The 19,835-nt window shown below is 53.5% G+C and overlaps 1 protein-coding gene across 6 annotated transcripts in view; it reads right to left on the reverse strand.

The window, feature by feature from the left end:
* Nucleotides 1-201: 201 nt before the first annotated feature.
* Nucleotides 202-19,835, reverse strand: part of PAX5 (paired box 5) — a 200,929-nt gene continuing 181,295 nt past the window's right edge. For all 6 annotated transcript variants that reach the window (XM_082694881.1, XM_082694879.1, XM_082694884.1 and 3 more), the window contains 2 exons: nt 13,493-13,579; nt 202-7,347 (listed from right to left, as the gene is read on the reverse strand). In XM_082694881.1, the coding sequence (XP_082551007.1) occupies nt 7,271-7,347; nt 13,493-13,579 (164 nt within the window). In that variant the 3' untranslated portion in view covers nt 202-7,270. The remainder of the gene's footprint in view (nt 7,348-13,492; nt 13,580-19,835) is intronic.

A 19,835-nucleotide genomic window follows, 5' to 3' on the forward strand; every position in this document is an offset into this window, starting at 1 on the left:
GCTGCCAGCTTGCCCGCCCAGGGCCCTTCCTGCTCTGCCCAGGCCAGGGTCCAACACCACTCCACGCTGCTATAGGTACATGGATTTGTCTGACCTTAATTCCATCAGGAGAGCCAGAAAAATTCCCCATGGCCCCACGTGGCTCTGTCAAAGTTGTCAAAAACCATCTATGAAGTTGTAAAGACAAACGAAATCAAATTCTTTTTCTGAACTTAAAAAATTACTTTTATTTTAGGAACCAATAAAATTATGGCAAATATTTACAAATAATTATCTCACATAAAGGTTACATAAAATCAATTCTTCACAAGTAACAGTCACTCATGAAAAGACACACAGATATTAAAACTACGCCAATCTTATTGCAAGTTTCTCCAACTAATCTAAAATAAAAGTGTTGCAATAAACCATTTAACTTAGAATAAAACCACAAATTTCAGGTTTGACGAGGAAAAAAAAAGTAAAAAACCAAAACCCCACCCCTGTTTTCTCCCAAGTCCCACCCCCAGCCCCTGCCCTCCTCCCAACAAAAGAAAAATATGTCCGACATCTTTGGCAAATTGGCACTGCTGTAATTACATTCAAATATTATTACACACAAAAGCAACACACGTCACTAAGAAAAAAAACCACCAATATTTCAAGTCAGTTATTTTCTACTAGAAAAAAAGAATACAAAACATACACATTTTTAAGAAGCATTTTTTTTTTTCAATCTGTTGGAGACAGATCGTCTCCCACTTTCAAAGGCAATTCAATTGTGGGGGGCTTTGTACTTTTTTTTGTACTTTTTTTTTTTTTTAACAAGTAGCGTCTATGCAGGCATCACAAACTTTGGCGGATACAGTAGATATGTATTTCTTTGATGCTGGAAGGTCAGACCCTAAGACAAAGTCAACTGTCTCAAAGAATGAGAAGCTAAATCCATGTGTCTTCCTGGCAAAGAGTTCCACTTGCAATGTAATCTGCATTTATTTCTATAAATACTCAATGTCCAAAGGCCACTAGAGGGTGAACAACCAGGGCAGCATCTGTCAGCAAGAGTCAGGGCAAAACCCAAATCAGATTTCCACCCTCGGCCCAGACTTGGAGGTCCAGCGGCGGGGGGTGGGGTGGGGGCAACCAGGGGGCCTCCACTGCCCACTCTACCCCCCCATTGATCTGGTAGCGTGGGGCCAGGGGATGGGCATGCCTCATCCTGAGCCCCAGGATAGGCTGCTGCCAGATCTGCTCACCATCTCTGACCAAAGGCAAGGAGAGCAGGCAAGAATTGGCATGAGGAGACTCAGCACCAGGTCTGAGTTTCAAGTGTCTGAGATGCACGGGTGTGCGTGTGCGTGTGCACACTCACATGCGCACATATGGAGGGGAGGGCCTGATCCGGAGGCTCTGAGTTTTGCAGGGCATTTCAGAAAGACTCAGGACTTATTTATTTTTAGCTTTATAGCAATTAATTGGCTATTGATTGGTTGGAATGTTCAACTCTCCATTTCCTCAAATACAATAAAATAGTTTCATTAAAATGTATTCATGCTTGAAAATAAGGGAGCCATTAAGTGGTTTCCTTTCTGTTCCACTCCAAGGGAAATGCACCATTTGTAAATCAAAAATCCATCATCCAAAATCACTTGTTCTTAATGGTGCTTTTAGAGAAGATGAGGGACATGGCCTTATGCGTGGTGATTTTGGGGATGCGGGTGGCCCCATGGCCATTGTTGTAGGAATGGGTGGGCCTGTGGTTGGGGTGAGTGAGGCTCAGCTTGACCTCTTGCAGCCAGGCCTTAAGAGCCGGGCGAGGGGGTGCCTGACTCCCCATCTAACCCGCCCCCTGCTGTTGCACACACTTCTTTCCCCAGCCATGCTCAGAACTGTCTAGAGCTGAAAGGTGGAATTCCTGCCTGCCTTGTCCTGCCCACACGCCAAATGTACTACCTGAGATGGACTGTTTTAGAATTCGTTACGATTTCCTCAGTAAATAAAGAGTTGTGTTTTCTCCTTGTGCTGCTCAGAGGTCTAAGATATAGGAAGGAGCATATCTAGACTTACTACGTGGTGGTTACATTTACCCCCAGCTCAGACTTGGGCTAAATGGGATCCCTGGGAACAGATGGACTGAAACTCTAGATTGGCAGGGACGTGACCCTGAGGTCTCCTTGGATCCTGGAGTGGGGGGTGGCCCAGGAATGGGACCCCGTGTCGAGAAATCACAGCAAAGGAAAGAAAGTCTGGTGCCTGGCTGCTCCTGGCAAGCAGCCCACATCCCAGAAGCTGCATACCCCTCCTAGGAGAGCGGGCAGGCCGGGGACTTGCTTCCAGTCCTCTCTGGCAGCCCCTCGGGACCTGGCCGCCACTCTGGAGATGCAGCGGCAAGCTGACAGTGGGGAAGTGCAGATCAGCACTGTGGCTCCACCATGAATATGCAAGAGGGAATCCTGAGGTAAGGGGTCTGGCAGGGGACAAGGGGCTGAAGGGGCTGCTGGGAGGTGGGGCTAGGAGTCATGGCCTGACTGTCCAACTTTCCGATTATGTTTTGTTACCTTTTAAGAAATGTACTTGCCTTGGACCTCTCCGAGGCCAAAAGAACTAAAGGAATAAATTCTCCAGGAGCACCGATGTGCGTGCCTGGAAACCATCAAAGGCAGGCTCCTAGATGGGTGACAGGGCCACGGCCGCAAAGCCAGCTTCTTAGCGGGGCCTCGCAGGAGCTGGTATAGCCCAGAGCCCTGTGGGTGTCCATCCGCTCTAGCTTGGGCCTGGCCGATCCAGGGGCCTGGCTTTCTCTCTACCCTTGGGGCAGCTGTGTCTCAGACGTGTCTTGTTTCTAGGTGTTTGTCAGGAGTGCTTGGTTTGTTTTTAAGATTTGCTCCCCATGGCTTGGAGCTAAAATCTAGCTGAAATGTCATCCAGAAGGAGAGAAGCTGGTACCAGAGGCTCCCAAAGGTAGGGCAGTTGCTCTGGGCTATGACTTCTCATAAAGGGATTTTACCCCTCAGTGCCCTGTGGCCACATCTGGGGCACTTTCCTCCCACCCCACCCCCCACAGGAAAGACCCCTCTCAAAGCCATCAGTCCATCCACTCCCACCACTCCCAACTGTTCTGTCCAACCCACCTTCAAAGCCCAAACAGTCTGCAAGAGCCCAGGGTGAGGAGGGAGGGGTAGGGACTGGGGAGGCCCGTCCGCGACAGTGACTGGCCTGACAAGCTGGGCTCCCGTCTTGCTGGGCTCCCGTCTTCAGTGAAAGGCAGGAGGTGAAGAAGAAATGTAGCCCTGGACAAAAATTATTGGGTCACGAGCTAGGAGCCAGTGGATCAAACATGACCCACAAACCTGTTCTTTTGGTTGAAAAAGGATTTAAAAAGTTTCCACCTTTGAATGCCCCTGGATGGGGCCAGGTCCGTCCTACCCCCCATGCCTCCTCAGTCCCTGCCTGAGTGGCAAGATGACTCTACCTGCCTGACTGGGGAAGCAGCAGTTCAGGGGCCTGGAGACTGCAGTCTGTGTTTCCCAGGCCTGTGGCCGCCATCAGGGCCTGCCTGGGGAATGCTTACATGGTGTCACAGACAGGTCTGAAGTCGGAGCCACGGTGAGGGGACATCTTGTAACCCCTGGAACCTGAGACCCTGGGAATCAGAGGCAGGCCCATGTGCAGGCCCCACCAGGGCCAATGGTGTGGTCTTGGATGTGCTCTGATCCCCTCAAAGTCTCAGGACCCAGCAGGGAAGAAACGTGAATGAAGCCTCAGGAGCACTGAAGTGAAGGAATCTGGGCAAAGACTTTGCAGGTTTGGTGTTAAATGGAAACCATGGTAGACCAGCAAAGCCACCAAGCCTTAGGCCATTTGGTCAGGCCAGCCTCTAGGTCTCTGTTCTTTCTTTCCTCATTGTGGGTATAGGGGGTTTCTAGGGATTGAAAGGTATGTCTAAGCCATATGCTCCCATGACAAGAGCACAATTTCTGTGGAGAGAGAATGAGGCCCAGAGATCTGAGAATTCACCTCACTTCTGTCTTGCCATGGAAGCCCCAAATCTCAGTTTTCCCATCTCTAGAGTGCGTATTGTGATCTTTGCCCCAGGGAATGGTCAAGGATTGCAAAGCACCATACAAATGTGAGTTATGAAAGGGCTAACCCTAACTAAGGCGCCTTGGGAAAGGGAGGCTGGATTTGATATGTCCTCAGATTTTCCAAGGCTGGAGCTAGACTAATGGTATGAAACTTTTTTTTTTTTAATAAAATCCACAGGGTCCTTTCTGAAAGTCAGAGCTGGAACATAGGGCTGAAGACCTGTGGAGGAGAACCCCAGGCCTCCAGCCACAGTGCTGGTGAAAGCCCTGGCCTTGTTTTCCATTCACAGTTCTCTGGCATTTACTCAACAGCTTGTGTCCTTTGGAACCTTTCTCTCTAAGCTCCCAGGCAGTTCCACCAGGCAGCGTGTGGGCTGGGGAGAGCAGGTACTTGTGTGAGAACGTGCATGTGCATCCTTGTGCTCTTGTGCTTCTGCCCGGCAGCCCAGGAATCAAGGGGTTGTCTTATAAATACAAATGCAATCTGAAGACCAGCAGAGCCTCAGGGGAGATAGGAAAGGCATGGATGGAGCTCATCACCGGGCACGAGAAGGAACAGAAGGGGACCAGCTGGGCTTTGATGAGGAAGGACAGTGTTTGCTTTAAGCAGTTGGTTCAGGGAAGGCCAACTTCCCAATAGCCCGAGACCACAAGGGGGGATGTGGACCAAAGGTGTTGGTACAAAAGGCCAAAGGCCTGATCTGAAGACCCCTGGGCCCACCCCTTCCTGCAGGAGGGAAGGAGGGAGGGAAGGAGGAAAGGAGAGGCCAGCTATCGTACCTTCTCCTACCTTGCCTGGCAGGTGGAGGCTGGAGCTAGTTCATCCTGTTCCTGGAGGTGGGCTCTGCCCACAGCTACCTCCCTTCTTTGCCCAGCAGGTTCCAAGGGGGTGGGTGTGCCTGCAGGGAGCGCCCTGGCTCCACCTCTGCCCTGGGTGGTTGGGCCTCCTTGTCACTAATAGCTCAGGACTTTCCATCTGTGGCAGTGGGCCCAGAACGATTTCCCACTGCCCTTGCTGTCAACTTCCCTCTCCAGGGATGGAGGGATCACCTTGTGCCAGGGGTCAGGAGGCTGAATCTTAGCCCCACCTCTGCCAGTCACTGCCTGGGGACTCCACCTTGTTGAGCCCTGGTTTCCTCTTCTCTCCCACCACCTTGTAGGATGTTGGGGAGTAAACACGCAGTAGCCAAGGATCTGTTCTATTTCCCTGCATTGTTCTAGGCTTCCCCAAAGTGGGCCTCAGTTTCCCCTGGGGGGAGCTGGACTAGATCTTTTCAAGGCAGATTCCCATCCCTCTGCATGTTCTTATTTCCCATTTGGTCCAAATATTAGTAGGACATAGATGCCCACCCCCTATGCTTGCTCAGAAGTAGAAGACCTGCCCCCGGATGGCCCAGCTACAGCCCCAGCACCCTGGGAAAGAGGAAGGCAAGGAGATAACTGGAGAAAGGCCTTGTAGGTGACCCAGCTGTACCAAGTCAGCCGAGGCTCAAAGGGGAAGGTCTAGTCCGAGGTCACACAGCAAAGAAGTGGTGTGGCCAGGACAAGACCTCCCAGGCCCAGTAACCCCAGGCTCTGCACTGCCCCAGCTCTTTGCCAACTTGGTGACATGCAAACATCAGAGACCCTGTCATACGAAATGGCAAAGTCTATTTTCATCTATGTAATTAAGCCTAGATCGGGACAGGGCCTTCATCTTGTTGTTCTGACTTGGCAAGAAAGACTACTGAAGGAATTGAGGCTCCAGGCAAAGGGATGGTGGCCCCTGGCACTCCTATTTCAAAACCACTCCCAGTTCACACAGCATTTCCTTACTACTTATCCTGATCCCCTCCTGAAAGGCCTTCCTCTGTCCCCCACATCTTCCCAAGTGTTTTTTCTGACCACTCCAGCATCCACTGAGGTCTCCAAGTTCCCAGGGTCCTTGGCCATGGCCCTGACCATCACCACCCCTTGCATCAATAGGTATATACCCACTGTGCAAAGTTAGGCATCTGCTCCTACCCCAGCACCTCTATTCCTAGCTGCATACTAGGCTCAACGGGGACAGGGAGGGGCTAATTGGGAACCTCTGGCTGACTGCTGTAGGTGTTTGTGGTCCTCAGTGCAATAATGTCTTTTTTGTTAATTATTGTCTACGTGCCAGGGACAGGCTTGCCTGGAATCCACTTTCTGGCATCCTGGAGGGTGGGAGAAAGGTCCACGGTGGGTGTCCAATGTGATTTGAGCCTGGGCATGCCTCAGAAAATACATCCCAGTTCAGTTCAGTGGTTCCAGGGGCTTGGGAGTCCCTGCCTTGGACTATGGTCTTCTGGGTCCTGTCCAGCCCCAGGATTCCAAGTCCACAATGCAGTCAGCACCTTGGACAGTATCTTTAGACTTTGTAGCTGAGGACTCAATCTCCCAGACAGTTCTTTGTTCTCTTTGAGTCCTTTGATATGGAAAAGAGCTGCTCACACTGCACTGGGGCCAAAAAAAAAAAAAAAAAAACCGGAATCAGGAAGTCAGGGCATCTCTCCAGTGTGTTTCTCCCGAGGAGGGATCTCAGGGGGTAAGCTTGAAGCATAACCAGCCCGATGAGCCTCTTAGTCCAGACGTTAAAGAAGTAGCAATGAGCAGTAGGCTGTGCCCAGAGGTGGGCATCCTTAGTCTCAAGGACAACTCCGAGCCCACCTGTACGGGACAGCCAGGACAGAGGGGATGCTCTGCACACAGGTCTAAGACGTCCTGTGACACATCAGGAATACTGGATGCATAATGGATGGGCAGTCTGCTCAGTTGGACCCTCAGGCCCACAAAAAAGCAAGAAGGTATTTACACGGGTGCTGTTGAAGTGACAAAAGCAAGCTCTCCTTCCCAGGCCTGGGGCAGGAAGACAGGTGGATGGTCAGTCAGCTGGGGACTGGCAGGCTAGGCTAGGGCTACAGTTGTCTGCAGAATAGTCTGTGGCTTTGCAGAGACCTGGTTGCTGTTGGGAGAAGCTCACTGATTGACTCTTAGAAATGGACGTGTGTCTAGAAGTCCAATGGCCTTACCATAGAACCCCAGCTCCCTGGCAGGAGAAGGTTGGGAGGGAGTTTCAGGCGAGAGGGGATTGCTGGGGGATGGTCTCACTGGGCCCCTCTGGCTGTCTTCGGAGGGGCTGAGAGGCTATCGCCCTCAGTGATATGTATTATAAGTGCTTGGCGCCCGCCTGGCTCCGAGGGTCAGTGACGGTCGTAGGCAGTGGCGGCCGCAGGTGGGGCAGCTCCTCGGGCCGCAGCGCTGTAATAGTACGGGGAGCCTGGGGGAGACAGAAGAGGGCACGGAGGTTCAAGGGTTGACCTTGTGCCTGCAACCCCATACCTGGGGTCCCCTTTCTACCAGGGGCCCCTCCCCTTCCTCCCAGGCCACCAAGGTCTCTGTCCCAGTCTGTTCCCCAGATTGCAAGCTTAATTAGGGTTGCTTCCTCTTAGGAGACTTCAAGGCCTCCTCCCCATCTAGAGCTGGGGGAGGCAGACTGGGGCCCTCAGGTCCAATCCTCCCTGCTGCCTGTTTCGGTAATAACGGTTTACTGGAACTCAGCCTTGCCCATTTGTTTCTGTGCTGTCCGTGGATGCTGTCCTGCTACCACAGCCGAGCTGACTGCTGCAGCTGAAGTCACATGTTCTGCCAAGCCCCAAATGTTTACTGTCTGGCCGAGTTTGCCCACTTCTGGCCTAGAGGGTGAAAAGCCATCACTTCTTAGTTCTCCCTGTGGTTCCCTTGTGACCTGACTCCGCCCACCTCTCTGGCTTTCCCCCCAACAACCACTGATTCCCAGCCCACACCGTGCACAGACCACACCCCAGGGAGCTCAGACTGCGCACAGGTCTCAAGGAAACCCTCATGCTAATAGCAACTACCCGTGGAGAAGCATTTCTTCGGCCTCGCACTGCTTTTTCACATATGTTGTCTCATCTCCGCCTCCAGGACAGGCGAGTTAGCTCATTAGCCTCCTCTCCTTGCCTCTCTGCCTCTTCGCCTCTTCCTGTGCTCCTTCCTGAAGCCCTTCTGAGCTTAGCCTCCTCTGCAGCCTGGACCTGGGCCCCAACCATCTCTTTTACTGCTGCTTCCCCCACCCCGGGATGCCCTTGGATGGAGAACCCCACATGGTCAGGCGCTGGGTTCTGGCTCTTCCCTGTGTCTGTCTTCAGTCCCTGGTTGGTAGCTAGGCATGTGGCCTGTGCTCACAGCCAGGTCGGATGAGTAAAGGCACGGCAACACCCAGTAAACAGACAATAGCAGAGACCCCTGCCCATTTACTCGTTTCTTTTCTGGCTCTGTTGGGGACAATAAGGGGCAATAATCACAAACATCACAGACCAATGTCCAGAGTCAGCAGAGGGATTAGAGCTCTGGGGAATACAAGATGATTCTGGCTAGGAATATAAGATGAGTCAGATTTCCTGGAGGATGTGGGTTGGGCTGGGTTTGGAGGACAGGAAGAGACAGACATGGGGAGCCTGAGGTATGGGAGTCCATGGGGTCCTCTCTCCCCGTGGAGGCCCTCCTACCTGTGACCTCCAGACAGAGCCAGGGTGAGGGCCAGGCTGGGTTCCTTCCACTGTCTCCAGGCTTCATTCTGGGGCTACCTGCTTCAGACAAGGCCTCCAGGAAGCCTATGCTGTGCCCAAACTCCTCCCCAGGGATGAAAGAGTCTGGGAGGCTCGGGGAGACCAGCAGATTCTCAGAACTACAAAGCTTAGAGATGCCAGGCCATTGCCTCATTTTATAGGTGAGGACACGAGGCTCAACATACAAAACCACATGCCCAAAGCCACAGGGCCTCTCAGTGCCATAGCCTAGCTCACATCCAGGACTCTTCCCACCATGGTGCAGTCCATGGTCTGTCTACCTACTGCTGGGGGGCAGGGTTTATCCAGGTGGACAATGGTGAGGGCCCGGGTGGCCCCCAGACCATGCATGGGAATAGTGATCTGCTTAATTCCCTGGGGGAGTGGACTCATGTTTATTCTGAAATCCCAGCCAAATCCAAACCAATTCTGGTAAGTCTCCCAGATACCATAGCTGAGCACCAAATCATGGACTCTTGGCTGAATCACCCTGAATAAGTGGCTTAAATCTGAGTCTCCGTTTTCTCCTCTGTAAAAGGAGGTCATAATGGGGTCATATGAGGACACCACAAGACAAGGATATGAAAATGTTTTGGAAATCGACACTCTTCTAAGCCACTTAGAGCCATTCACTCTTTCCATTTCCAAAACAATTCCATCAGGTAGAGATTAGCGTTGTCCCCATGTAGCAGATGAAGAAGCCGAGGCAGAGAGACTGTACGTTCCCCAAGATTACACAGCTCGTACATGATCTAGAGGGCAGGAGCGGGGAGGCACTGTAGCGCCTGCCACTGGCCCTCCAAACCCAGTCCCAATGACTGCTTCTTCCCTTTGCCCCCCTGGGGAGAGAGTACGGCTCAGGCAGCAGTGACAGGGAAATACCTCTCCGTGCTGATCTAGAAGGCAGAGACACCCATCCCATGCCAAGTATTCCCAGAGATGGCTTTTCCTGCTGCCTCCTCTGTTACCTTCCTAGTTGGAGCCCTGGCTCAGAGACACCTGTCAGCCAGTCTTCTCTGTCTTCTCTTCGGGGTTGGGGACAGCATTAGGACAGTCCCCCATGGAGAATCTGTGGTGTCAGCCCTACATCCTGCCTTAGAGAGGAATGTGCGTGCCTGTGCCCCCGAGGGTGGGGGGTGGTCCTGCAGGCCTGGGCAGGGCAGAGGAGTGGAAAAACAGCAGGGACTGCCTTCACCAAGGGCTCTCCTAGGGGCAACAAATGTAAGTCTCCTGGGAGGAACCCGGCTCAACCCTCCCTTTTCCCACAGGCCACCACTCACCCCTGGCTCTGACTCATTCCCCTCCCAAAGCCTAATCTCTTGGCCAGCTTGTCCTCCAAAATCAAAAATACCTGCATTTACCATGAGAAATGAAACCACCACCTTAGGAAGCACTGTGTCTTTCTAGTGCCCATTAGACCTCCATCTAGAATTTTTCCCAATTCAGTTTTATCAGTTTGTTCTTGACACAGTCATTCCAGGTTCCTGCTCACTCCCTCATCCCCTTACAGCAGGCCCCAAGCACACCCATTCTAATCCTAACTGACCCCTGCTTTCTTCCCCACCCCACTTGCCTCTGTGCCCCGTCCCCCAGCCTCGTCATTGTGCCCTGGCTGGGCCTTGTGTGGGCACCATGCTGGCGGCTCCTGCAGAGGGGGCTCGAGGGGAGGGGAGTTCTCCTGAGAATTCAGTGCCCAGCCTCACTAGGTCAGTGTTGCCCATCCTGGCTTTGGGGGTTTCTGGGAAGGAGACTACAACCAGGCTGGCCAGGGCACAGGTGGTACATGTGAGGCTGTGAGCACACAGGTGTGTTCGTGTTGGGGGGGGCTCACCTGTTTCTGCAGCTCCCACTGATCGAGCAGGCGCACCAAGGAGCCTCAGAGCAGCTTCCCACACCCCACCCTGGTACCTTCCCCATAAATAGTCGGTCTACCTCTCTGGTCCAGGGGGATGCTTTCAGTTAAAGGCCTGAAGACAGGCTGGGTAGAGGACAATCTGGCAGATGTGATGGGCATGCAGCTTATTTGCAAGACTATGGTGCAGTGAACCCCGTGCTTCTGGAAGGTGGGATCACTGCTTATTCAGGGCTGTGGGCCTCAGGAGAGCTCCAGATTCAGCTCCTGCCTGAACGAAGCCGCCAGTGGCAATTATCCTCATTTTATAGCGGAGACAACTGAGGCCCAGACCGGAGGATGGCCTGACTACGATTTCCCAGGTTACAGACTTGGGAAGTACAGGGGCCATTTCTCATGTCTATCTGCCCACTGTTGTGTTGACTTTCCCTGTGTTTGCAGGGTGTCCTGTGGTATGAGGCCCGCCTCTTTGAATGAACTCATTTTCCCATTCTGCTTGCTGCTAGGGCACAAGTGTGTCCCCTGGGCTCTGCCTATTAGAGTCTCTGGCATGTGAGGGTGCACTGGGAGGAAGTGAATGGGCCAAGAGACTTCATCTGCTAGGAGCAGATGGCAGAGGCACCCAGCTCCAAGTGGGAGTGGCGGCAGGGCCGAGCTCTCCCACACCCCGGCCAGAGCAACAGCAGAGGGCGAAGAGCCAACTGGCCATAGCAGGAGGGCTCCCCAGCCCTGGTAGTGTGGCTGGGTGATGTTCCCCACCATGTCCCCCTACACCTGTGTCTGGTCCTCCTGGAGATTCTAGAAGCCCCAGTACCCCGTAATAAATTGGTTTTCTGCTTCAGCCAGCCAGAGTGGATTCTGTGATTTGCAACTGAAAGCCTAACAGATAAATACAGTAACCTGGCTTTCAAAAATTGGTCAGAGCTGTTCTCATCACATACATGGTCTGAGTATTCAGGCCCCTCAAGGCTTCCTATGGAGGGACAAGGCCTCTTTTCCTGGATGTCGTGCTGTTCAGACTTCTTTGGTCAGGGAGAATAAGAGGACCACACCATACCCTGGTTATGAATATAAGCTCCGGGGTCAGGGTAACTGGAGTTTGAGTCCTCACTCTGCCACCTGCAGGCTGTGTGACTGCGGCTAAATTATATACCCTTTCTGAGCCCACTGTCTTGATCTGTATAATAGAGATAATAGTATGCACTCCCTTGGGCTGTTGAAATGATAAAATAAGGTAACCCACCTGAAGAGTCTTCCCCAGCGCCCACACAGTGAGCTGGTACTCATTTAGATGGATGGAGTTTTAGTTCTTCCTCCTCTCCATAGTGGCTCTGGCCCTCTTAAGGCACTGACCACCTCCCTACACAGACAACCCTTGCCTGAGGCTCCCTCAGCCCCAGCCTGGAGGCTCCCTGAGACAGAGTCCTCATCTTTCCCTACCAGGCACACACAGCCCATGCCTAACACCCAGGCATGTGAACTGCTTGCCCTCCAGCGCGAGCAGTGAAGGCCTCAGATGCCACCTAGCACGAGCCTCCCCTGCCATCCACTTGGGCTCCAGACCCAGCCCTCTGCCCCTACCCCTCTGAAAGACTCTGGTTCAAGGAGACTGTGGTTAGCCTTTGCCTCCTAAGACTGACAGCTAGGTCAACTCAGAAACCAGGGCCTCTCCAAGCACTTGTTTCAGGAAAAGCATTAGGTAAATGGAGACATGGTTCAATACTTAGAATTGATTTTTACCAAAACCAAAAAAAGAAGTCTACAGATCAGCCCATACAGGAGGCCAAAGTAGTAAGATCCCAGTCATCTATAAAATGAAATCTAGGCTTAGTGACCAGGAGTAGTAACTGGTAGTAATCATTCTTTATTCTACCCACAAGGTTTGCATGACCAGCCAGAAGGCTCTGGGCAGCTGGAGGCCCAAGTTCACCGATGGGTGGCAGCCAGGAAGGTATGGTGTCTGTCACGTGTATGCCCTAGTCCTCTAATCACAGACCCATGACCTGGCAATTAGAGTCCAAAGGGATCAGGTTCTTGCTTTTTCAAAGTCTGTTTCCCAGTCCTAAAATAATCCAGGATCCAGGAATTAATAGGTTCTACTTAACCTGGCTTTTCAAAGCTGGACAGACAAGCCTGGGTGATCTCTAAGGCGCATCCTGACTGTCTGGGAATTCCTCGGCTAAGTGTTGGGGCAGGATCTGTGCCGCTGCTTGAGGCTCATTGGCTAGCTCTGCCCCCACGTGGTGAGTGACATCTGTGAGCCCTGGCCCCCTGCTTAATGCTCCAGAACCTCCAGCTCCCATTATCACTCACCAGCTGGTTTCATGTCAGCTCTTTTTGGCCTTTTGAGGGCTGAGTTAGCTTGCTTGGTCTTTGTAGGGGCCCACCTATCTGGCTGGCCCCAGCAATGGATAATCTGCCAGTCTGAGGCCTGGGTAGAGGTGGGGCACCAGCTGAGCTCAGAATGGCAGGACGAGGAAGGCCTTTGGACACAGGGCACTCAATTTCCCAATGGAGTTGGCTCTACTGAAGTCCATGCAGACATCACTAATCAATCACTAAGCCTCAGAGTCCTTATCAAGACAGGTAGCCACTACTAATCAATCCAAGTTGGCCTCCTTGCTGCCTCTTAGAGATTTCTCACCAGAAGATTCAATGATTCTTAAGAAATATGTTACTCACAGGCAGGCACTTTTTCTACACTTCCCCCCTTCTTTCAATGCCTCTTTTTCTCTGTTTCCCTTCTCTGCCATTTTCCCTTATCTGCCAAAACATCTCGGGGAGGGAAGAGGGCTCGAGTGGAGCTGGAGCGGTGTTTACTGTCTGAAGCTCCCATCACAACTCCTGGCTAGCACATATCTGACGCAAGCTACCCACCCTAAGGGACCAGACTGCAGGCTGTCAAGGGACCCTGGCCCAAAGAGAGTCCTAATGTGGCAGCTGATGGCCCTGGGGCCCCACAGGGTTCTACCAGTACTCACCGAGCAGCCCCGGGTTGGGGAACCTCCAGGAGTCGTTGTACGAGGGATACTGAGGGTGGCTGTAGGGGCTCCCGGAAAACTCACTCCCTGCATGTGGTGGGCAGAGAGAGAAACAGGAACCAAATGTCAGGTCAGGTTTGGAAAATGCCAATGGCATTTGCCTCTTACAGAAATGGCAGGTACTCTTCGTAACCAATAAAGGCCGTTCTGGCCCATGTTCCTATCAAGCAGATGGCTAACACAGGCCTTGTGCTTCCCCCTGTAACATTTTCCTTAGCAGAGGGAGTGAGTATCAGCCTCTAACATGCATACCATGACACTACTGTGTGCCAGGTGTTCCCTGGGGATATCGGACCATTTTACAGGTGAGAAAACCGATGCCCAGGATTCCTCACAAAATGGTCTTGACCCAAGTTCGAAGCTGCAGACCGCCTGGCTCTCAGCCCTGACCGAGGCACTCCAGTGCCCCCAGTGTGGTTTCAGTTTCACTGCCCATGTGTTTCCTGAGTGGCTCTGGACTGAGAAGCCAAAGGTGACCTCGGTTCTAGTCTGGCCCACTGTGTTGTGAATCCAGAGGGGGATGCTCACGGGGCCCTGGTCTACGGGAGAGAATGAGACAGATGCTCAGGTCCATGCCAGGAGAAGGCAGACGGCACTTTGCTGAGAAGGCTGGGGAGCACAGCAGAGGGAGTGTGTCGGGGCCTTCCAGGCATTGGGAAAGGGACTGAGGTTTGCTGCTGAGGTGCTCAGGCAGAAACTCTGAGCTGTGTCAGGGTAGGGATGGCGTTGGGGAAAGGTGGCGCAGTAGGACTTGAGGATGGCTCCCTCTGGCCCCAGACACAAGAAGTTGACGGGGCCCTACTTCTTGTGTCTGGCACTTTCCCTGTGCCCCCAGAGAGCCTGTTGATCACCAGCCAGTCCTAGGAAAGGAGTCCAAAATTCCTGCTGCAAACCTTGCTGCTTTGGCGCTGCCTGTCTCCTCCCTGTGCCTGGGATTCCCAGAGCGCCTGGTTTGGACCTCACTTAGAGTGGACACCGCAATGCCTGGCCCGGTTGTGTTGGTAGCTGCCTGGCGAGAGGCTTTGTAAGCCACCGGTTACAGAGCATGTGGCCCCTCCCTGGCAGTGGTGACAGAAGTTACACAGCCTCAGGAGACCACCCTCAGTCCAGACATGCTTCCATGCATTCCTCTCAAGGATGCCAAAGGGCAGGAGCCTCCAGAAGGACCAACCAGAAGGCAGGACCTGGAGCGCTGCTCTTTCCTCAGCATCCAGGCCCAGCTGTAGGGTCCCTGGGGCTCCACCAGGTAGGGCAGAAACAATAAGGGATGCCCGAGGGGCCAGCTGCTCCCACCCCCTGGGCCCACCTGGCCCCCTCCTCATTTCTATAGGCAACCACAGGCGGAGCACATGCACACACGCACGCACACACACACACACGCTCCTCCTCAGGCCTCTCTGGGGGCCACTCCCAGCCTGACAGGCTGAGCCTTCCAATTCTCTGTTTTTTATGCCTCAGTGGTCAGGGTGTCAGGTTCTGGGGGAGGGAGGGAGAGCATGGTGACAGAGCTGGGCCGCAGCAGCCCAGGCTCCGCATATCCATCAGTGCCTCCTCCTCCTCCTCTTAGGGGCCAAGGTGGGGGATCAGAGAGACCGAGCAGCCTGGAGAAGGGGGACAGCCACCCTCTTCTCAGGGCTCCGGGCTGCCCCATCAGAGGCACTTCCTGACAGCGTTGTGCCTGGGCCCAGGGCACCAGGCCATGCTGGCAAAGGTGGTCTCCGCTTTTCCTTCTAGCAACATCATGCCTGTCTGCCAGGCTCAGCTCCAAGGCCACCTCTTCCGGGAAGCCCCCTTGATCTCCATCCCCTCAGAAATGCACGTCTTGGATCCATTCAGCTGAAATTAACTGTGTGTTATCCACCCTGCACCCTCCACCACCTGGCCCCCAAACTGGCTACTTTTTTCTCTGGGAAGCCCCCTCTTTAGATGCACCCCGTTTCCCGCAGCATCCCACAGCACCTACATGGGAGTCTCCCGTGACGTGGGAGTGTCTGCCCCACAGGTCTGGGTCTGTTTCCTCTCAGATCCTGTGCGCCAACCCCCACCCCCCACGCTCCCCATGTAATGACACCCCGTCCACAGCAGACAGTCGGGATCCGGGGAGCCTGTAGTCGCCTGCCTCTACCCGATACACAACACTCCTGCACATACGTCTGCATAGCTCCCTCTCTCACTTCCTTCTAGGCTTTGCTCCAGTTTCGTCTCCAGACCACCGAATTTAAAATGGAACCGTTCCACCCCATCCTTCTTTCCTGCTTTATTTTCTTCCACAGAACTGATCATGACTCAACATCTCTTTTGTGCTTATCCTGTGAATTCTGCCTCCAGGAGGATGGACACTCCATGGGGGCAGGGAGTTCCGTCTGTCAAATTCACGTCCCCATCCCACTGTCTAGCACAGGGCCTGGCATCTAGCAGTCACCGAGAACGGTCTGTTGAATGAATGAAGAGGTGTGCCTCAGTCCTCCAGGGACACAGATGACAGCTCTCGCTGCTTCTGCTATAAGTACTGCGAGCCGGGGTTGTGTGGAACGCCTGCTGCATGCCAGGATTCATACCGGTGTATCTGACCCACTAGTGGCTTCCACTCACAACACCGTCCTGCTCCTCAGTGGAAGATGAGGGCCCCCGGGGACCCCGCCTGGTGAGCTGAGTGGGGACTTTGTGGGCATCCTCAGCCTGCCTTGGAAGAGTGAGCACTCGGGGTAAGGGCACCTTCCCCAGCCCGGGGCCCGAGGCTGACCTGTGGGAGTGGTCCGGCCACCTGCTGGACACATGAGATGTGGGGAGGCCAGGTCCTCAGATACCAAAACGGCTGCTTGTCTAGAGACCTGGCCTAGTCCTGACCCCAAAGGTGGCCAGAAAGCCGCAGACTCTCTAGGTTCAAGCCCACAGGCTACCGTTGAACCCAGTGGTCCCCAGGCAGTGAGGCACAGAGGCTGGGAGCAACGTCCCTGGAGCCAGACTGTTGGGATTTAAATCCCGAGTGTCCTTCCTCTTAACTCTGTGACCTTGGGTGGATCATTCAGTCTCTCCGTGCCTCAGTATCTTCCTCAGTAAAGTAGGAGTAATTAACAGATCCCACTGTGTGTGGTCACTGTAAAGGCTGAATGGGTGACGATACACAGAGTGCCCAGCACACGGTGAACTCTCAGCAAATGTCGGCCACGACCATGACCTGATCCGGCTCACGAAAGCTTCTCTGGCATTCAGGATCTAATCTAACCTTCCTGACAGTCCCATGAAGCTCACAAGATAGATGCAACTGTTTGCATTTTCTGTGTGCAGAAATGGAGGCTCAGAAGGGTGGAGGGACTTCGAGGCTGCCCGCGCCACCCCCCCCCCCCCAGCTCAGGACCCTCTGCGTATGTGACCCTGCCTTCCCATCTCAGGCCTCTCTGTCTCCTCCTCTTATTTTCAACAGTCCCTTCTTGTCAGTTGAGCTTGGATTTCACTTCTCCCGGGCCATTTCCCCTGCTTCAGTTCCCCATACTCATGACACCCAAGGAACACTCACCTTCTTAGAAAAATGAATCCTGTCCAACTGAGAGAAGGTCTGGGGAAAGCACTGGGGGACTTTCTGGGGCTCCTGGGAGCCTGTGAGCCAGGAGAGACAGGATTTTGATAGGCAGAGGGAGCCAGTCTCTCCCAGGCACAAGCAAAGGGCTGTGTGGGACTTGTCAGAGTGCGACCACCTGCATGTCCAGGTCATTGTGAGGCCTGGCAGAGGCACGCCCCAGAGCAGAACTGGGGGGCAAGAATATCACGCTTTTCTCCCAGTAGAGCTGGGACCCAGGGGAGCCTAGGGAGTGCCAGGATCTGGAGCACGGGCTGGAGAAGGTGAGCCTGTGGTCAGGGAAACCAGCCAGGTGACTGCTGCTACAGTCCGAGCAGGAGGGGAGAGGGGCCTGGGAGACAACGTTCGATGCTCTCCAGGGCGGGAAAAGGAAGCCCCTCTTCGGGCTCATTGTCAGGACCCCCTGCAGTACTGCTAGCTGGCCTGACACAGCGACCACACAGTAAACCCCTTCCCAGATGGGAGTCACATTCGAGGTAAGCACAGCTCAACGCAAAAACCTGTGGGATCGCTGTGGCACATCGTGTCTGCGGCACTCACAGACCAAGATGAACTCTTGGTCTAAAAAATAGGTAAATACCTTCTCTTATGACCACCCAGCACAGAGGACAGGATGAGCCCCTTGTTTCTGTCCACTAACCGATCCATGCTTTTGGCATCTCTCGAAAATACTAGCCCCTTAAGCTGGACAATCTTTTCTTTGTGCATTAATAGAAAAGTTTCTGTGAGGCAGACTGGGATGCCAGCCCAGTCTGGGCAGCTGTCACTCAGTGGACAGTGAGGCTGTCATCTGGAAGGCACGGCACATGGGCCCTCCTCAGAGACAGCTCCCGGGCTGTCTGGAGTTGGCCACATATGGGCCCCTAGGGACTGTCACCAACAGAACATGTCATCATCGTCTCCATCCCCAGCCTCCTGGGAGGGAGCAGTCCCGAGGGGAAACCAGGACTGCAGTGAGAGCAGACCTGGAGCCAGCACTGCTGGTGCCCCCCCATATGATGCTGTGGGAGCAGAAAGCAAGGAGGGGTCCGGGAAGGCGCGCCCGCAGATGGGTGTGGGCGTTCCTATGGAAGGGCTGGGCACAGCAAAGGCTCTGCCCTCCGCCTACTGGCTGTGTGGCCTTGGGTGAGTGAGTGAATTTCTCCTGGGCAGAGTCTCTTCATCTTGAATATGGACCCACACATAGGACTGGTGAGCGGGGAGAAGAGAACTCCCCTCTCCCTCTACCCAGGACGCTGAGGATGCAGGAGAGATGGGGAGGAGGAAGCACCTCTTCTAAAACCTGCAAAGGCCCCAAAAGGAATTGTCCAGCTCTCACTGAGTTCTTGGATATGCAGATACGCACTGGGTTTAGGAGTAGAGTTTTAGAGGCCAAAGCGCTGTGTGTAGGAAAGGCCCTGGGTCATGGGCAGTTCTGTTCCGGGGAGGAGGAAAGGGCAGCGGCGGGAGCTGTGAGCAGCCCCCGTGTGGGGACGGTGGGGGGTGAGGGACATTTAAGTGGGTGTCGAGATTCCCATTTTAAGTTGTTCCTCCCAGGGGCTGTAACCAACCACCATCTCAGATACATTCGGTAAAACCGACTCGGTTGGTGTTTTCTTCCTACGGGGGAGTCACGTTCGGTGGCTGAGTGCAGGGGCTGGGCAGCCAGCAGGGCAGAGATGAAAACATGTGGTCCGAGAGCAACAGAGCCCACAGAGCCTGAGCACTGGGTTATGCCCGGGAGCCTCCCCTGACCATGTGGCAGCAATCTTGGGGAGGACAAATGACTTTTCCATGAGGCAGGGAACAAGAGTTTGAGTCCAGCTTACTCGAGCTCAAGGTCCAGAAAGTTCCAGCTGGCCGTGGTGGGCACTCTGCACTGGGTAGAGGAGAGCTGGGGCTGGGGAGCAAGTGTATGAGCTAAAGCCAGGAATTGGGACCAGGCAGATGGGACATGATGGGACCCAGGGGCACAGGAGACAGACTCCCTGCTCCTCGGCGGCCGGCAGCACGGCCCAAGAACAGAGGGATGGCCCTCTTGCAGGCTCGTTCCAGGGCTATAGCCACAGGTGAGCTCCACCGTTCAGTCCTACCCAGAGCTGTCTACTGGGGAGAAGACCACAAAAAATGGCCTTTGGTGTCAGACCCATGGTCCTGGCCAGACTCTGTCAGTCATAGGCTGGGTGGCCTTGAGTGCATGAATTTACCTCTTAAGCCTCAGTTGTCTTGTCTGTAAAATGGAGGGGAAGGAAAACTCTACTTTTGAAGCTTGTGAAGATCATAAGACTTACCAGTTACAGATCTTTGCAAGCGCTCGTGTGGGGAGGACTTGGTGCCTTCTCACCACTGATGGTAGAGAAAACGTTGTCTTTCCTGCTCCCAGTCCAGACCCTCTGACCTCCTCCCTGACTGCTGAGAGAGGCCCCTGACCCACAACTTGAAGGTTCTTCCAAAGCCACTAATAATAAAGAATAAAGCTGAGGAATGTGTGTTCTTTCCTCAAAGACTCAGGAAGAAATCAGAGGCTTAAGAAATTTAGGATAAATGGTGGATCTCCCCAGAACAGTGATGTCTTCGAAATACACAAAAACAAGTGGTAAAGATCAATGAGGTCACTAGAAAGGACCGATTAAAATGAAAAGTTTTTTTTTTTTTTAATTTTAAGGCCAGCTTTCCTGAAGATTCCAGAGCCAGGAAAACTGTCAGAAATGAGAGCTGTTGTGTTTC

This window comes from Mustela nivalis (genome assembly GCF_964662115.1).
Source record: "Mustela nivalis genome assembly, chromosome: 13".
Classification (NCBI taxonomy): Eukaryota; Metazoa; Chordata; class Mammalia; order Carnivora; family Mustelidae; genus Mustela; species Mustela nivalis.